The 19,536-nt window shown below is 41.7% G+C and overlaps 1 protein-coding gene across 1 annotated transcript; it reads left to right on the forward strand.

The window, feature by feature from the left end:
• The first annotated feature begins 574 nt into the window (after positions 1 to 574).
• Positions 575 to 18,218, forward strand: LOC148111913 (vomeronasal type-2 receptor 26-like). The gene is made up of 3 exons (XM_087879394.1): positions 575 to 609; positions 7,940 to 8,228; positions 17,208 to 18,218. The coding sequence occupies exons 1-3, from the start codon at positions 575 to 577 to the stop codon at positions 18,021 to 18,023; spliced, it is 1,140 nt and encodes a 379-aa protein (XP_087735520.1). The 3' UTR covers positions 18,024 to 18,218.
• The last annotated feature ends 1,318 nt before the right edge of the window (positions 18,219 to 19,536 follow it).

The raw sequence follows: 19,536 nt of genomic DNA on the forward strand, positions 1-19,536 counted from the left end.
AGTGATACTGCCATTGAAGTGGAGGAAGCGGGGACTTGGATTCGATTTACTAGCATGGCCTGTGTCATCAGATATTTTACAACCTATATCCTGGCGCCAAGGAAGCCTGAGATCCCCTTTACCTGCAGGAATTTTTATGATAGCCATGTGGGTTGTCTCACTTTAAGGGATAATGGTGGGAATGCATGTTTGTTCGGGTTCTCAGAGGAAATAGTAAAGAAAACATCTTCACACTTGTGTATTGTCTAAAATCTGCATTCTGACTTAAAGGGAGGGGTCTCTACCACTTTAATCCTACTTGTCTTGCCTAAGGGTATTCAGATCTTGCTTTACCTGGATGGCTTTCCCTTCTGCTTAATAAAAGAAATCCTTTTGAACAAACACGTTTCAAGAGTTCTCATATTCTTAATTTGGAAGGAGAGGCAATCCTTACAGAAAGCACAATCTGCAAAACGGTCAACCCAGAGAAGCAATCTCTGCTCTACTGAGGGGACCTTGCAAACCATGTCTGAACAAAGCAGAGAGCTGGGAGGAACCGATTGCTGGGGGGAGACAGCAACCACCCCCCAGTCGGATGCCTGCCTCGTGTGACCCATCGGAGAGGATGAGGTAACCCTGGGGAATCCTGAAAAGCCCCGCTGGTCGATTGGCATTGGGAAGAAAGATGGCTGGGATGAGAGAACCAGAGGAGTCACCCTCAACCGTGGCAACCGAAAACCGGGGTGGAAACTGGAACTAGAAGCCCTTACTGACCAGGGGGGGCTGACCGAAGCACCCCTGAGGGAGGACTATCTGAAGAGGCATATAACCCAATTGGTGATGGAGACTTTGGGAAATATTAACATCCGAAGGGAGCCAGGACAACAACCAAAGAGCACTGAAAGGGCAGCAGTCATGGATGATGCCAGGGGAGGCACCCCCCTCCTGGAGGCTGCCTATCGAGCAGATGGTGCAGCAGCAGCGGGAGAAGACCCAGCAAACCCTCCACCCCAGGCAGCACGCACACCGGCGCCCATTCCCAATCAACCCCGGGCTCCTCAGCTGGAAAGAGAAACTCCCCCCCTTGGGGTGAAGTTTGATGGGAATCCGCAACAATTAGGATTCTTTGTGGCACATGTGCTCACTTACATGCAAGAGTATGGGCGTGATTTCCAAACCCAAGGCTCCCGAGTGCGAGTTGTGACCCTAGCCCTAGAGGGTGCCGCAGCCAGATGGATGGTGACCCTACATAACGCCAACGCACCAGAACTGCGGAATTTCGACCATTTCATGATGGCCCTGCGACGTCGGTTCGAGGACCCACTGGCAGATCGCAAAGCACGTGACCGCATTAAGGTGGTGAGGCAGGGGCGACGGCCAGTAGCAGAGTATACTGAAGAATTCCGGGACCTCGCGTGTCGTGTGCACTGGCCGGAAGATATTTTGGTGAGCTGTTTCAAGGATGGACTGAGTGATGATCTATACAATGCCTGCGTGGCCCGAGGGGCACCGAATGACCTACATGAATGGTATGTCACCTCCAAAGAAGCTGAGATAGATATGGCCAGAAACCAGTATCGAGCGGGGCGAGCATGGAAGAAATCCTCACCCCAATGGAAGCAAGATCCACACAAACCACAAACCGCATTCTCCCCGAGATCTTCAGCCTGTTTCAAGTGTGGAAAAGAAGGGCACCGAGCTGCAGAGTGTCGTTCGCAAACACCCGCCCGGAACCACCCACTGGGGGAGGGTCCTGCAAAACCGGGTCGGCGTGGGAAGGAGACTGCTCTGAGGAGCAGGGAGACCATAGAAGTCCCATCCCCTCCCCTCTTTGGGGAAGAAACCCTGGCATCTGAACAGGAGGAATCACACTCATTCAGAAGCGATCCAGATGATGAGCCACTGGTAAGCAAACCAATTAAACCGCTTACCCTCCCCTTAAGACTATTTATCCCAAACCAGAACAGGGAGATAAGTATCCCCACCCTAGTGGATTCGGGGTGCACCCGTTGTTTGATCAGCCCAACCTTAGTAGGGAAGTTGGGGATTAACGTAAGAAAGCTGAAAACCCCCATTGCTTTCTGCCAACTAGATGGGTCAATAGCAGGAGGGGAGCCAGCTTCTCTGGCCACCGTGCCTCTACATATAGGCATTGGAAGCCATGAGGAAAGGCTTACCTTTATAGTGGCACCTGGCATGGAATGGCCATTGGTTCTGGGCCTTGTGTGGCTAAAAAGATGGAACCCACAAATCAATTGGAAACAAGGCATCATAAAATTTCAGAGGAATGTGACTTTTGCTGAGTATCCACATAAAGGACTTGAGGGGGCAGAGAATCGAGAAACAGCCATGCCTGGTCACGCCACACCAACTGAGGGCATACCCATAGAATACAAGGATTTAGCTGAGGTTTTTAGCGAAAAAGCCTCAGATGAGCTCCACCCCCACCGCGCCACTGACTGTGCAATAGAAATCTTACCCGGCGCGAAACTCCCTAAACCCAAGATGTACAGCATGTCACCGAGGGAGTTGGAAGAGCTGAGAACATTCATTGAGAAAAACCTAGCAAGGGGTTTCATCGAGCCAGCCCGACCAAAAATTGCAGCCCCAGTGTTGTTTAGAGAGAAAAAAGGTGGTTCAAAACGCTTATGTGTTGACTATCGAAACCTTAATACTATCAGTGTGCAGAACGTGTATCCTCTCCCCCTTATGAAAGATATGTTAGCACACCTCGCTAAAGGGAAAATTTTTTCAAAGCTGGACTTAAGGGAGGCTTACTACCGTGTCAGAATTAAGGAAGGGGATGAGTGGAAAATTGCATTTAACACCCCCCTCGGCTGCTACCAATTCAAGGTGCTCCCCTTTGAGTTACAAGGAGCCCCTGCAGTGTTTATGCAGTTAATAAATGAAGTGCTGCATCAGCATTTATATAAGGGGGTTCTGGTCTATTTGGATGACATTTTAATCTATACTGAGACCAAAGCAGAACATGTAAAACTAGTCAGGGCAGTTTTAAACAAACTCCACGCTGCCAAACTTTATGCCAAACTTTCCAAATGTGAATTCCATCAAGAGAAGATTGACTATTTATTTATTTATTATTTATTTATTATTCGAATTTCTATACCGCCCTTCTCCTTTCGGACTCAGGGCGGTGAACAGCCAAAATAAAAAACATTTATACATAAGTACAATTAAAATAGATTTAAAATAATTAAATTTGGCCCATAATTTAAAATTTATCAATTTAAAATCCATATCAAAATTTAAAACCAACCATAAAATCATAAAATCAAGAGAGACCGCATTTCACACCAGGGGGTTGAGATGGATCCTCTAAAAGTGCAGGCTGTACTTGATTGGGACCCTCCACGCACACGTAAACAGTTACAGAGCTTCCTGGAGTTTGCCAACTTTTACCGCCAGTTTATCCCTGCTTTCACTCAGATTGCCCTCCCCATCACCAAGCTCTTAAAAACAAAGGGGGAGGACAACCCTAAACCAAAGCAACCATTGAACTGGACTATGGAATGCCAGGCAGCATTTGAAAAACTTAAACAGCTGTTCTCAGCAGAACCAATTCTACAACACCCGGACACGGAGAAACCATTTGTCATACAAGCAGATGCCAGCGATGTGGCAATAGGAGCGGTCCTGCTTCAGAAGAATGAGCAAGACCAACTACAACCCTGTGCTTACACATCCAAAAAGTTGAATGAGACTGAGCAAAGGTGGGCTATTTGGGAGAAAGAGGCATATGCAGTTCGTTGGGCATTGTTAACCTGGAGGCATTTCCTAGAAGGCAGTAAGACCCCTTTTGAAGTCTGGACTGATCATAAAAATCTAGAAGCCCTAAAGACCCCAAGGAAACTCTCCCCAAAACAAGTACGATGGGCTCAGTACTTTAAACGGTTTGATTTTACTCTAAAATACCTCCCGGGGGGGGGGGGAACTTTCTGGCGGATGCGCTATCCAGAAAACCGCAATACATTCGTGTAAGGTCAGACGTAATCAAACCTATAGTACAAAACAGTCAACTAGCCGCTAAAGTAGTCACCAGATCCCAGGAAAAACAAGAAACAGTGACAGACAATGACATCACCCAAAATTTTAAACAAGCATTGGCCACTGATGAATGGTTTTTGAACACCAAATCCAGCTGTCTGATGAAAGAAGACTTGGCTTGGGTGGGGGGGAAGTTGTATGTCCCTGCAAGCCAAAGACTATGCTTAATGGTACGGTGCCATGACTCCAAATTAGCTGGACATTTTGGGTTTGTGAAAACTTTACACCTGATTAAAAGACAGTTTTGGTGGCCATCACTAAAAAAGGACATAGAAAGCTATGTAGCTAGCTGCCCCATTTGTGCAGCAGCAAAAAGACGCCAGGGGAAATCCCCAGGTCTATTGCAGAAGGTAGCTGAACCTGCAGTGCCTTGGAGAGAGATTGCTATGGATTTCATCGTGGAATTGCCAAACAGTGAGGGAAATACTGTTATTTGGGTTGTGACAGACCTATTTTCAAAACAGGCACATTTTATACCCTGCCAAAAGATCCCAACTGCTAAAAGTTTAGCCAAACTATTCCTAATACACATTTATCGACTTCATGGTGCTCCACAAAGGATCATCTCCGACAGAGGTGCTCAATTCACCTCCAACTTTTGGAGGGCGTTTTTGGGCTTACTTGGTATTGGCCAGGGGTTGAGCACCTCTTTTCATCCATGTACTAATGGAAATTCTGAAATTTTGAACTCGGTACTCAAACAATATTTAAGATGTTTCAATAATTTTCAACAGGATAACTGGACCAAACTTTTGTCTTTTGCTGAAGTTGCGTTTAATAATGCTGTACATTCAAGCACTGGTTTTACCCCCTTTAAGAGTAGCAACAGGCCAGGATTTCAGCCCCATGCCTGAACTACCCACGGAAGAACCCACCATCCCCTCACTTAAGGAGTGGGTGGATAATTTGCAAAACACGTGGCCAGTGGTTAGACTAGTTTAAAGGAAGCTAGAGAAGCTTTTAAAATTCAAGCTGACAAGAAAAGGATGGAACCCAAATCTTTTCATGTTGGAGACAGAGTACACTTATCTACAAAATTCCTGAAATCATTACAACCATCAAAAAACTAGGGCCAAAGTTCATTGGACCTTTCCCCATCACTAGAATCATCAATCCAGTAGCAGTTGAACTACTCCTTCCAAAGACACTCAGGCAGATCCACCCAATATTCCATATCAGTTTACTCAAACGAGAAGTAACCTCATCCCTCAGACCACCTGCATCTACACCACCTGTTCCCATCATGATTGAAGGTGAACAACACTTTGAGATCAAGGAAATCCTGGACTCTAGGATCCACAGAGGGAAAGTCCAATACTTAGTTGCTTGGAAACATTTACCATCAGCACACAATGAATGGGTCGCTAAACAGCACGTTAGGGCTCCAACCTTACTGAGAAAATTTCACTCCCAATACCCTAACAAGCCTTGTTGATCTACTATCTTGAAATCTTGTGTGTATTTGTTTTTGTTTTTGTTTTTTTTTTACAGGTGGACCCTTTTGTTTTCTAAGGAGGGTAGCATGTCAGATCCCTAAAAGTGATACTGCCATTCAAGTGGAGGAAGGGGGGACTTGGATTCGATTTACTAGCATGGCCTGTGTCAACAGATATTTTACAACCTATATCCTGGCGCCAGAGGCCTGAGATTCCTATTATTATTATTATTATTATTATTATTATTATTATTATTATTATTTAATCTTTAGTGAGATTCACTGCCTTTGAGGCTGGTTAATAGCTCAGCAGCTCGAGTCCTAACCAAGGACCTAGGAACTGTTAAGGTATCGTCGGAGGATGTAAGCTATTCCGAGTAAGGTGGTTTTTTGTAAAGTCAAAATGTTCAAGTCCGGCAAATTTAGAATTTCTAAGTAGCGGGGTAGCCCTTTGGGTATTGCTCCAAGGGCTCCAATTACAATTATTATTATTATTATTATTATTATTATTATTATTATTATTATTATTATTATTATTATTATTATTATTAATTTATTTATTTGATTTGTATGCCGCCCTATCTCCATAGGACTCAGGGCGGCTCACAACAATTAAAATCAAACCAGATAAAACATGTTAAAATACATATTAAACACATATTAAACATATTAAGATAATCCAAACCCCATCAGTCCAGGCTGGGCAATGTGAACAGACATGTTTTTAGTTCGCAGCGGAAGGTGTGAAGGTCAGGGGCCAACCGGAGCCCCAGGGGGAGTTGATTCCAAAGGGTGGGAGCCCCCACAGAGAAAGCTCTACTGTACTTCTGGGGGTCGCCAGCCGACATTGTCTAGCCGACGGCACTTGGAGGAATTTATATGATAGCCATGTGCGTTGCTTCACTTTAAAGTATAATGGTGGGAATGCATGTTTGTTCGGGTTCCCAGAGGAAATAATAAAGAAAACAGCTTCACACTTGTGTATTGACTAAAATCTGCATTCTGATTTAAAGGGAGGGGGTCTCTACTGCTTTAATCCTACTTGTCTTGCCTAAGGGTATTCAGATTGTGCTTTAGCTGGATGGCTTTCACTTCTGCTTAATAAAAGAAATCCTTTTGAACAACCACGTTTCAAGAGTTTGTACTTTCTTAAGTTGGAAGGAGAGGCGATCCTTACACAGCCCTTCTGTGTTGCCCTTGAGCATTAGCTTTCAAAATAAAGTAAATTTTGGCTTCAACTCAGCTGGCAGCTATTTCAGATCTGTGACATACTCTGGAATTAACTGGCCTCTGGGATTTTCTCTTTAATCACTATGCAAACAAATATCAGATTTATTTGTTTCTTCAGCCACAGGTGTCGTGTATTCCCTCTGGGGCCACTTTCAAGCATGGAGCTCCCAAACCTCTCAATTCTAGATGACCGATTTAATTCCATCTCTGCCCCTGTTATTTTGAATCACATGGGGATTATTTCCCTTTCATTTCCCTCCAGAGAATTTCCCAACAATCTTTGACTGCAAGAACTAGTTGAATTATCCAGGGATCCCTCCTGAGAGGGAGAATTATGGTAAAAGTTTCAGCTCTGCTGTTTGGCTGAATCCTCCAGGGGAGACTTTGGGCAGAGAAATATGGAGTTTTGGGACAGGCAGAGTCTGCTCTTGAATGTACGTCTCTCTCCTTTCCAGGTGAAGCTGAGTGTTTCTCTGTGTTGAGAAAAAGCAACTGGTTGTTCCACCTTGTGAGAGTCCTTTGAATTCTTCTAATTCTTCTTTAGAAACAGGAAAGGGATTCATTGATTCACGCCATGAATGATGGACCTCCTGCTTCTGCCTCTGATGCTGCTTTTGTCCCATACAGTCTCTGGGAAGCTGAGAATGAAATGCCCGCTGAGTTTGGAGCACCAGGATGGAAAACAACCACAGAGCTTTTACAGCCCAGGAGACCATCTCATTGGTATAGTCCTCACTGGATATGAAAGATTGGGTATAAAGTTGCTTTTCAACATGACTCCTTCTCTTCAGTTTGTTTTCCATGATCCGTAAGTCATTCTGGGTGATGGAGTTGCACTCCCTCCATTCTAACACCCTCCCTTTCTCTTTTATATTTTTCATTTATTCCTATATTGGGGAATATGTCCAATTTCCTAAATGATTTTGATTTCCATGGCTTTTCTCTTTTGTCTTGTTTTGTAGAAGAGACTCAAAAAGGGGTCTGGAAAAAAGATGAAAGGGCTGCAGATTTCCTCTCTCAGTTCAATCCTTAATTTATCATTTGAATAATGAATTTTATTTAAAGTAGTGGTGGAATCAGTTGTAGTTGCCATACCTCAGCCAATTTCCATATTTGATCATTTCTTTTGGATCAAAGTTGGCTTAAGGTTCAGTAGGCTTCTGGAGGATTATATATTAAAAAAGGTATTGTTGCTGTTGATTATAATAACACTTTTTTTTTTTACAATAGGGATTTTTATAGTTTTTCATACGGCTTACTATTCATGTTCAACATTCAAATGGTCAACAAGAATTCCCATCTCTTGCACAATCTCACACTTGGCTACAACCTCCATGACAACTATTTGAGCACTTTACGCACTTCAGATGCCTTGCTGGACATTCTCTCCACTGGAGAAGCCAATGTCCCCAACTATGGCTGTGGAAGGAAGGAGAACCTTCTGGCTCTTCTTGATGGAGCCGAGAGAGAGATCTCCATCCAGATGTCAACATTAGGAGGCACCTACAAAGTCCCACAGGTTTGTGTGTCTTTTTCTCCATCTGGTAAAGTGAGGGGTGGGTGGTGGTGGGTGAGCAATAGTTGCAATCATGTCTTCTCCATGGAATTCAAAAGCTGCTTTTGCATATTAGCAAAAATGTCAATACTTTACCCCATTATGTTCATGTTGAGATTAATCATAAAAGGCCTGAAATGCAAGCAAGAAGAAGATATTCTAACAACTATTAACTGATCAAAAAATATCCCTGGTTGTTGGGGTCTCTATTGGCATCTTCATTTTCACATAAATAATGCCTGCCCTATCCACTCAGATTGAAGTTGCCAATAGTACCATTTTATCTATCTAAAATGTGAATAAAAAGGACTCTAGCAATTATAGACCAAATAGACTAGCAGATATTGTGGCTAAAATTTATGCCATGATCCTCTTAGTTAAACTTGAGAAAAATTCATTCCTTGCAGAAGAAGCAGAATGTTTTAGGTAGAGTTAAATGCTATATAGATTTTATATGAAATAATGCATAAATTAATAATCATATATTGGCAACAAGTTTGTCTTGAAATATCTAATCTATATCAGTGAGGTAAAATAAGGTTTGCAGGCTTTCTAGATGTTAGTGCAGCATTTGACTCAATAAACAGAGAAATATGATGGAGAAAATGTTTTGCCCTCAAAATGGAGCTCAGACTGTTGGCCCTGATCCAAGCCCTTGTTTGAGAGGGAGGTTTGAGCTCAATGGAGCCATGAGAAGAAGGATCTAGGCTTAGCAAGGGGGAAGGGAAAGCTGGGTATTTGAACCCTTGTTAGTCAGTATAGATATGAAATGACTTACTAGGACTAATGCAGGATCAAAAAAGAGATCATAAATAAATGTTATTTCATTCTTTGACAAAAATGACTAAATTAGTGGACCAGTGAAATGCAGTGCATGTAGTATACAGTACTTGGATTTCAGAAAGGCTTTGACAAAGGAAACCACAACCTATTTCTTGGTAAGCTAAAAATATGTGGGATAGACAGCATCACCCCCAGATGGGCTCAGCCTGTCGTCCTCAATGGAACTACATCTGCATGGAAGGAAACAAGCAGTGGGGGACCCCAAGGTTCCATTTTAGGCCCAGTTCTCTTCAACATCTTCATGAATGATTCGGATGAGGGGAGAAATGGGGAAATCATCACATTTGAAGACAACACTAAAGTTAGTGTCAGAAGATAGGCTGAAGATCTAGCTGGATCTAGATAGACTTGAACCCTGGGCCTATCTAACAAAATGAAATTCAATGTAAAGAAATGTAAGGTTTTACACTTAGGCTAGAAAACCAAATGTAGACTTACAGATTAGGTGAAATCTGGCTCAATTGCAGTAACTGTGAAAGGGATCTTGGAGTCCTAGTGGACAATCATTTAAATATGAGCCAGCAATGTGTGGCAGCAGCCAAAAAAGCCAATTCAGTCCTAGGTTGCATTAACAGAGGGATAAAATCAAGATCACATGAAGTATTGTATGGCTTTATTTTTTATTTTTTTAAAATAATTTTTATTAAACATTTTTTAAAAAACAAACAAACAAATAAAAAACAAACAAAAACAGATATTTACATCTTCTTTTCAACATCTTCACATCAGTAATCTATATTTATACATTTTCTCTTTCTTATCTTAATCTATCTTTTATACATATATTTCTAGTATATCATATATATATATTCTCTTAATCTAAATATTTTATTTACATTTAACATAAACAGGTACCTAGTTTCCTTTTCACAATTTATATCTTCCCATTTGTTTCCATATTTCTCCACCTAATTAACCATTGTTTAGTTTTCTTTTGTCCCCCCACTTTTTCCCCCTTTTTCCTCCAACCATTTATACCATTTCTCCCAGACTAAGTAATAATCTGTTTCATCTTTTTCTTGTATCTCCTTTGTGAGTTTATCCATTTCCGCACACTCCATAATTTTTCTAATCATTTTGTCTTCTGATGGTATGTCATTGTTTTTCCAGTTTTGGGCGAAAACTATTCGTGCTGCTGTCATTATGTGAATAATTAAGTATCTTATTTCTTTTTCACATGACCCGGTAATTATTCCCAGTAAAAAAGTTTCTGGCCTCATTTCTATTTGTTGATTTATAATTTCTTCTATTTGTGTTTTAATTGTTTGCCAAATTTGTTTTGCCTTTTGGCAGGACCACCACATGTGATAATAAGTTCCTTTTTGATGTTTACATTTCCAACATAGCGGGGAGGCATTTGGAAACATCTTTGCCAATCTGGCAGGTGGGAGATGCCACCTATAAAACATTTTATACATATTTTCTTTATAAGGTACAGACATTGTTAGTTTGTAATTTATATTCCATAATTTCTCCCATTTATCTAATTCAATATTGTATCAAAAATTTTTCACCCAAATTATCATATTTTCTTTAACTATCTCTTCTTCCAATTTGTATCTTAATAAATAATTATAGGGTATTTTTTTATCAATTTATCCTCTGTTCCATGAAGAATTTTATCTAATTCGTATGTTCCCTTTTGAAATCCAAATTGTGCCAAATCTGTCCTGTATCTAGATTTTATTTGCATATAGGGCCACCAATCAATGTCTGTACCCAATTCTTTCAATTCCTGTCTTTTTCTTAATTCCCCTTGATTATTCAACAGATCTTTGTAAGTTTTCATTTTGCCAATATCTAGAGCATTTGGGTAGATTTGTGCCTCCATAGTGGATAGCCATTCCGGAATTTTGTCATTATGTTTCTTTTTTATCCCCTGCCATGTCTGTATTTATTTATTTATTTATTTATTTATTTATTTATTTATTTATTTATTTATTTATTTATTTATTTATTTATTTATTTATTTATTATTTTTTTATATGTAGCAATGCTTCCCTGATCAAATGTCATTGAAAATATCCATGCTGTCTACTTTTTCCCTCCCAGAAGAAAGCATGCCATCCTCTTTGTAGCTCGAACCCCTCTAATGAAAATATTCTTTTGTTTTTTAGTTCCATCCAATCTTTAATCCATATCAATGAAATTGATTTGTAATATGTTTCCCAGTCTTGGTGTGCTAATCCTCCTCTCTCTCTCTCTCTCGTGTCTTGTAAATGTTTTATTTTGATCCTTGCTTTCTTCCCCTGCCAAATGTAATTCGCTATAAGTTTGTTAAAATCTTTAAAAAAAATTCTTCCCCAATTTTATCGGTATCACTTGGAATAAAAATAACATTCTTGGTAGCACATTCATTTTAACTGAGGCTATCTTCCCAAGAAATGATAATTGTAGTTTGCTCCAGATTTCTAGATCTTTCTTTATCTGTCTTGTTAATTTGTTGTAGTTATCTTCTCTAATCGATGATCCTTTGTTTGTTAGCCATATTCCTAGATATTTTACTTTTTTTGTCATTTGTATACCCATTCTGTCTTCTAGTTCTTTCTCTTGTTGTTTTGTGAGGTTTTTCGTTAATGCCTTTGTTTTTTGCCTGTTAATTTTGAGTCCTGCTACCTTCCCATATTCTTCTATTCGTGATAAAAAATTGGGTCCTGTCGATATTGGCTGTTCTATGATGAAGACCAAGTCATCGGCAAAGGCTTGAAGTTTTTATTCCTCTTTTTTAACTTTCAGTCCTTTTATTTCCTTGTTTCTTCTAATTTCATTTAACAGTATCTCTAAGGATATGATATGAACAATAAAGGGGATAGAGGGCATCCCTATCTCACTCCTTTTGTTATTATAAATTGTTCAGTCATATCTCCGTTTATTATTTATTTTTGCTGTTTGAGATGAGTATATTTTCTTTATCATATTTACAAATTTATCGCCAAATTTCATATTTTCCAACTGTAAAGTAAGAAATTTCCAATTTATATTGTCAAAGGCCTTTTGTGCATCCAAGAATATTAGTGCGATTTGTTTATCTGGGTTTGCTTAGTAGTATTCCAATACATCAATTATAATTCTCATATTATTTTTTATTTGTCTTTTTGGCAGAAAGCCATTCTGATCAGAGTGAATATATTCGTTTATTACTTTTTTTAGTCTTTCCGCAATAATCAATGTAAATAATTTGTAGTCTACATTTAGTAACGATATTGGTCTATAATTTTTGATTTGTGATTGGTCTGTCTCCTCTTTTGGGATAAGCATGATAATGGCTTCCATCCAAGAATTGGGTATTTTGGCCTTCAAAAATGCATCATTAAAAGTTTCGAGAATAATTTCATCTAGTGGTTGTTGACAAGACTTATAAAATTCTGCTGGGGTGCCATCTGGACCTGGAGTTTTATTATTTTTCTATTTTTTCCTTGCCTCCATTAATTCAATCATACTAATTGGTCTATTCAATATTTCCCTGTGTGTCTCTTCTAATTCCCTTAGATCTGATTTATTTAAATATTGTTTAATGTCTTCTTCAAATATCTCCTCTTGCTCATATAGCAAAATATGAGCAAAAGTTTTGCTATATTTTTTTTATCCTCATTTCTATAATGCGTCTCTCCTTTCCCATCTTGTTATTAGTGTATCGTTCTTTTCTCTTTTTCTTTTTTCAGTTTATACGCCAACCAACATCCCGTTTTATTTGCACATTCAAAATGGTTTTGCTTTGCTGACTTAATTTTCCATGCTATCTCTATTTGTGTGGTCAAATTAATTTTATGTTTTATCAAATTTATTTTTCCTTTGGTCGTTTTATGTAGGTCAGATTCGCATTCTTTAAGCTCTTTTAACAGGTTGTCTCGTTCCTGTTTGTTTTTATTTTTCTTCACCATATATGCAATAGTTAGACCTCTTATGTATGCTTTTGCCATATCCCATAGATTTTGAAGAGAAGTTTCCTCTTTTGTGATTATCCTGAAAAATATGTTCATTTCTTTTTCAGTCATCTGAACGTATTCTTTATCTTTTTATATATCTTTATTCATCATCCATTTTTTTCTTGTCCATTGTCCTTTCCATATTACTTTTACTGGGTTATGATCTACCCACATATTTGTCATTATTTCCACTTCTTCTACATCTTTTCTAAGTTCTTTCATCATCCATACCATGTCTATTCTAGACCATGATTGATGTGGACTAGAATAGAATGTGTATTCTTTTTTCTCTTTATTTTAAGTGGACAATCACTTAAATATGAGCCAGCAATGTGTGGCAGCAGCCAAAAAAGCTAATTCAGTCCTAGGCTGCGTTAACAGAGGGATAAAATCAGGATCACATGAATTATTGGTACTGCTTTATAATGCCTTGGCAAGACCACACTTGGAATAGTGCATCCAGTTTTAGTCTCCATATTATAAAAAAGATGTAGAGACTCTGGAAAGAGTGCAGAAAAGATGATTAAGGGCCTGGAGACTAAAACATATGAGGAACAGTTGCAGGAATTCAGTATGTCTAGTCTAGTGAAAAGGACTAAGGGTGACATCATAGCAATGTACCAATATTTGGGGGGCTGCCACAAAGAAGAGGAGGTCAACCTATTTTCCAAAGTACTAGAAAGCAAGACAAGAAACAATGGATGGAAACTAATCAAGGAGAGAAACAATCTAGAAATAAGAAGGACTTTCCTAATGGTGAGGAATGGAACGTCTACCCTTCAGAAATTGTGGGTGGTCCATCACTGGAGGCTTTTAAGAAGAGACTGGACAGCCACTTGTCTGGAATAGTATAGATAGATACAGATTAACAGAGTTGGAAGGGACCTTGTAGGTCATCTAGTCCAAGCAGACCCTACACCGTTTCTGACAGATGACGGTCCAGCCTCTTCTTGAAAGCTTCCTGTGATGAAGCTCCCACAACTTCTGAAGGCAACTTTATCTCTTTATTTCCAGGTTGAATCTCTCCTTGTTCAGTTTCCATCCATTATTCCTCGTCCGGCCTTTCTCCGACCTTTGGGTGCTTTGGAAAATAGCTTGACCCCGTCCTCTCTGTGGCAGCCCCTCAAATATTGGAAGACTGCTATCATGTCTCCCATGGTCCTTCTCTTCACTAGACCAGCCATGCCCAGTTCCTGCAACCTTTTTCATATGTTTTAGTCTCCAGTCCCCTCATCATCCTGGTTGCTCTTCTCTGCATTTTTTTTAGAGTCTCAACATCTTTTTTATAGTGTGGTGACTAAAACTGGATGCAGTATTCTAGGTGTGGTCTTACTAAGGCTTTATAGAGTGTTATTAGTACCTCTCTTGATCTTGATTATATCCATCTGATAATGCAGTTTAGGATTTCATTGGCTTTTTTGGCTACACTGCACACTCTTGACTCATATTTAATTGGTTGTCCACTAAGACTTTGTTTTGTGGTGAAGGTTGTTGAGAGTGTGGTGGCACGACAACTGCCCGGGCACCTGGATGAAGCTATCTATCTGGACCTGTACCAGTCAGGCTTCAGGCAGGGGTACAGCACTGAAACAGCATTGGTCGCGTTGGTGGACGATCTCTGGAGGGCTCGGGATAGGGGTTTTTCCTCTGTCCTGGTCCTGTTAAATCTCTCAGCGGCTTTTGATACCATCGACCATGTTATCATGCTGCAGCGGTTGAGGGGGTTAGGAATAGGGGGCACCATTTTGCGGTGGTTTTCCTCGTTCCTCTCTGACTGCTCGCAGTTCGTGTTGACAGGGGGGCAGAGGTCGACTTCGAAGTGCTTTTCATGGGGAGTGCCGCAGGGGTCGGTCCTCTTGCCTCTTCTGTTCAACATTTACGTGAAGCCGCTGGGTGAGATCATCCGTGGTTTTGGGCTGAGAGTCCATCTGTACGCTGATGATACTCAGCTGTACATCTCCACCCCAGACAACCCCAACGATGCCCTTGATGTGATGTCTCGCTGCCTGGAGGCCGTGCGGGTCTGGATGGGGAGAAATAGGCTCAGACTCAACCCCTCCAAGACTGAGTGGCTGTGGTTCCTGGCGTCGCGATATAGTCAGCTGGTGCCATCGCTGACTATTGGGGGTGAGTTTTTACCCTCCACAGAGAGGGCTCACAATCTGGGTGTCCTCCTGGACGCACAGCTGTCTTTAGAAAAACATATGACGGCCGTGGCCAGGGGGGCTTTTTATCAGGTTCGCCTGATCTGCCAGTTGCAGCCCTTTCTGGATCACGACACCTTGCGCACAGTCACTCACGCCCTTGTCACCTCCCGACTGGACTACTGCAATGCTATCTACATGGGGCTCCCCTTCAAAAACACCCGGAGGTCCAGAATGCGGCCGCGCGGGTGGTTATAGGTGCAACTCGTTGTGCCCATGTGACACCCCTCCTGCGTGAGCTGCATTGGCTCCCAGTGGTCTTCCGGCTGCAATTCAAGGTGTTGGTTACCGCCTTTAAAGCGCTCCATGGCATTGGACCCGGATACCTCCGAGACTGTCTTCTGCCACCAGTAGCCGCCCACCGGCCAGTCCGCTCCCACAGAGAGGGTCTCCTCAGGGTGCCATCGGCCAAATTATGTCGGCAGGCGACACCCAGGGGGAGGGCCTTCTCTGTGGGAGCCCCTGCCCTTTGGAATGAACTGCCCCCAGAAATTCATAAAATCTCTGATCTCCGTGTATTTCGCTGTGCCCTCAAAACCTTGTTGTTCCGCCAGGCTGGGCTGTCAAGGTAAAGATTTTAATTGGTTTTTAAAAATGAGATTTTAAATTTGGGGTTTTAAATTGAGCCTATCATTTAATAATTTTAATTATTTTTAAATTTTGTCTGTCTTTGTGCTTTTAATCAGGCTGTACACCGCCCTGAGTCCTTCGGGAGAAGGGCGGTATAGAAATAAAATAAATAAATTAATTAATTAATAAATCCCTCTCACAGTTACTGCTATTAAGCCTGGTTTCACCCAGTCTATATGTGTATAAGGGCTCCTGCTTGAGGGGGTTGGACTAGAAAACCTCCAAGGTCCCTTTATTTTGTTATAAGTTCTATTATAGGTACACATGTTTATCATGCTAAATTCCTATTGGAACACACTGATTTATGTTATATTATCCTACTTACACATTGGATTGTATACCCTGTGAAGAAGACTTGGATTGTTTTGTCTTAATAATTATCTGATAATTTACAAAGCAAGTTATGGTCTATGTGAAATGACATCATAGCCATAGATGGTCAGCCATTAGAGCAAGTAACCCCTTTCCTTACCTGGGGTTGTTTTCTCTGAGCCTGAATCTTGGCTCCCTCATCATCCAAGGAGCTCAGTTAGAGAAAGGGCAGGAGTGAAAGTGGTGCTTAAATGAAAACCTCAAAGCTCTCCAGCTTCCTCATCCCCAAACTATTAAAGGATCTGAGGCCCAGTTTTCCCCCATGTTCTTCCATCAATCTGATGTTTGGGGCTCCAGAGAGAAACCACCAGCAGAACCAACCCAATCTCAGCCTCTGAGGAGGATCTTGGGGTGGGTAAAAGGGTTCCAGCTGCTGCCCTCAGAGCTTATTTGGGAATTTACACAACTTCTGCTTTGTCTAAATTCAGAAAATATGGGCATTGGCATAAAATTTAATCTATAGAAAGTGACAGACTCTGACAGTTGTGGCTGTTGGAACGGACAAAACTTCAATTAAAGACCAAACTTGGATTATGCAATTGACAAATCTTATTAGGCTTTGAGGTCTGCCTGTTTCTTGTATAACTGGAGAAAGAAGTTAAAAAATTTCCTCCAGAAAGAATCTGGGATAGAGAAGCAAAAAAAGTTGCAGCAATCCTCAAAAATTATAATAGGCCCTTTATTGGAATAGAATACTCCAATTGGCATTTACACATGTTAATCTAATTGCAATAAATTGTAGGGGTGATAGAGTAGTATGAATTACATTATTTATAGTTTTTTAATTTGTTTATTATTTTCCACTTTTATTATACAATCTTGCCAATATTCTGTCTTTAATTAAACTATGCCTGATTAACAAACTATTCTAATACATTCATGAGAACCAGGTTGGATTTATTAAAATCTAATATTTTGGATTTGATTTGACCCCAAATATAACATAGCATTCTTCATTGCTTTTTTAGATCAATCTGGAAACTGCTTCAGAAGCTCTGAGTGATAAAAGTCAATTCCCTTTTTTCTACCGGATGAATCCCAAACAAGGGATCCTGTACCCAGTAATTGTCCAACTGCTCCTCCATTTCAGATGGACCCTGATTGGTCTCTTTGCTTCAGACACAGAGAAGGGAGAGAATTTCATGAGGACTTTCCCTCCTATGCTTGTCAAGAATGGAATTTGTGCTGTTATATCACAAAGATTGTCAACAACTGGATATACAGCAGCCCTCAGGGATTCCCTCTCTAAATGGAGACAAGTCAACGTCTTTGTTCACTTCATAGAACATGATTCCATTTGGGGAAGAATTCTTCCTTTACATTTAGCACTTATGCATTTGCCAGGACCCATTGAAGAAAAAGTCTGGATCCTCACAAGTTTCGAAGGGTATGAAATGAACAAGCGCAGACTTCTCAAATACATCCATAGTATTTGGAAGTTTGGTTTTCTGACAAAAAAAAGGCCAAGGGATTCTGCCTTTGAACCCTATTTCTTTGTGGAAGAAAAGTTTCAAGATCCTTATTTTCTCTGTTCTCTTTCAAAGAACGTCTTTTCTGTCAAAGGCCGCAGAAGATGCACCCAGAAAGCCCCACTGGAGACCCAGAAGAAAGAGAACAGTAGAAAGTTCCCAAATTACTATCAATATTACAGCCTCATTCAGACTCTGGCCCAGGCCTTGAATGCCGCCTATTCCTCCAGGTGGAGGAGGAGAAGGAAGGAGGGAGAAAAGACTTTGGGGTCTCCAAGGCTGCAGCCGTGGCAGGTATGGGGGTCCCAATATTGATCCATTAATCTTAGATCCTTTGGAGGAGGAATCCAGAGGAGAAGGAGGGGAACCATCTCAACAGATCTGGCCAATTCAGTTACTCAGGGAATAATGGTTCCAAAAAATAGATAGCATGGCATTTTAATATTTTGCACTGATCATTTGAAAATGCTGTATTCTTTCTTAAATAAATTCCTGTATGGTTGAATTTGTTATTAGCATCATGGAATTTCATCTTTATTCTGTCCAGTGGTGGGTTTCAAAAATTTTCGCTACTGGTTCGGCGGGTGTGGCTAGGTGTGGCGGCATGTGACTGAGTGGGCATGGCCAACTTGATGTCACTCATGCCCACACCCACTCAGTCACATGACTCCCCCACTTAGCCACACCCACAGGAAAAGTTAGGAAAGGTAGGGAATTTCCACCTATCTCTCCTTGCCCTCCCTTTGCCTGTCACCCCCATTTCCCCTCCTTTAGCGGCCCTGGCCCTAGCCACCTTCCTCCCCCACCACCACCTCTTTGTTCAGGCTACTTACCTTCTGTGGCGGCTGATCCAGAGTCCAGAAGGCAAGCTGATTAGAGGTTTTGGCGGCCCCCAGGCTCCATCTGGGAGCACGGGAAGACCCCTTGGAGGGTAGAGCTGAGGATTTTGTACAGTATCTGCATGACAAAATCGCTCAAATTCGGGAAGGCTTGGACTCTGATGGGGTAGGTTCAGACAGGGTGATGGAGGAAGGTCTTGAGAGTGTTATCCGGGAGGAGTTTGACCCGGTGACTCCCGAAGACATGGACAGGATTCTGGGTAGACTTAGCGTGGCCACATGTTTATTGGACCTGTGTCTGTCCTGGTTGGTGCTGGCCTCCCGGGAGGTTACACAAGGCTGACTCCAGAGGATTATCAATGCTTCTTTGAGTGAGGGTTGCTTTCCCGCCGCCTTGAAAGAGGCGGTGGTGAGGCCCCTCCTCAAGAAGCCCTCCCTGGACCCGGCTGTTTTAGCAAATTATTGTCCAGTCTCCAACCTCCACTTTGTGGTGAAGGTTGTTGAGAATATGGTGGTGCGACAGTTTCCCCAGTACCTGGATGAAACGGTCTATCTTGATCCGTTCCAGTCGGGTTTCAGACCTGGGTACAGCACGGAAACAGCATTGGTCGCATTGGTTGATGATCTCTGGAGGGCTCGGGATAGGGGTTTTTCCTCTGTCCTGGTCCTATTAGTTCTCTCAGCGGCTTTTGATACCATCGACCATGGTATCATGCTGCGCCGGTTAGAGGGGTTAGGAATGGGAGGCACCGTGCTGCGGTGGTTCTCCTCCTTTCTCTCTGACCGGTCGCAGTTTGTGTTGACAGGGGGGCAGAGGTCGACCTCGAGGCCTCACATTTGTGGAGTGCCTCAGGGATCGGTCCTCTCGCCCCTTCTGTTTAACATTTATGTGAAGCCGCTGGGTGAGATCATCTGTGGTTTCGGGGTGCTGTTCCACCAGTACACTGAGGACACTCAGCTGTACATCTCCACCCTGGACCACCCCAATG

This window comes from Pantherophis guttatus, chromosome 15, assembly GCF_059756535.1.
Source record: "Pantherophis guttatus breed Tessera chromosome 15, ASM5975653v1, whole genome shotgun sequence".
NCBI lineage: Eukaryota > Metazoa > Chordata > Lepidosauria > Squamata > Colubridae > Pantherophis > Pantherophis guttatus.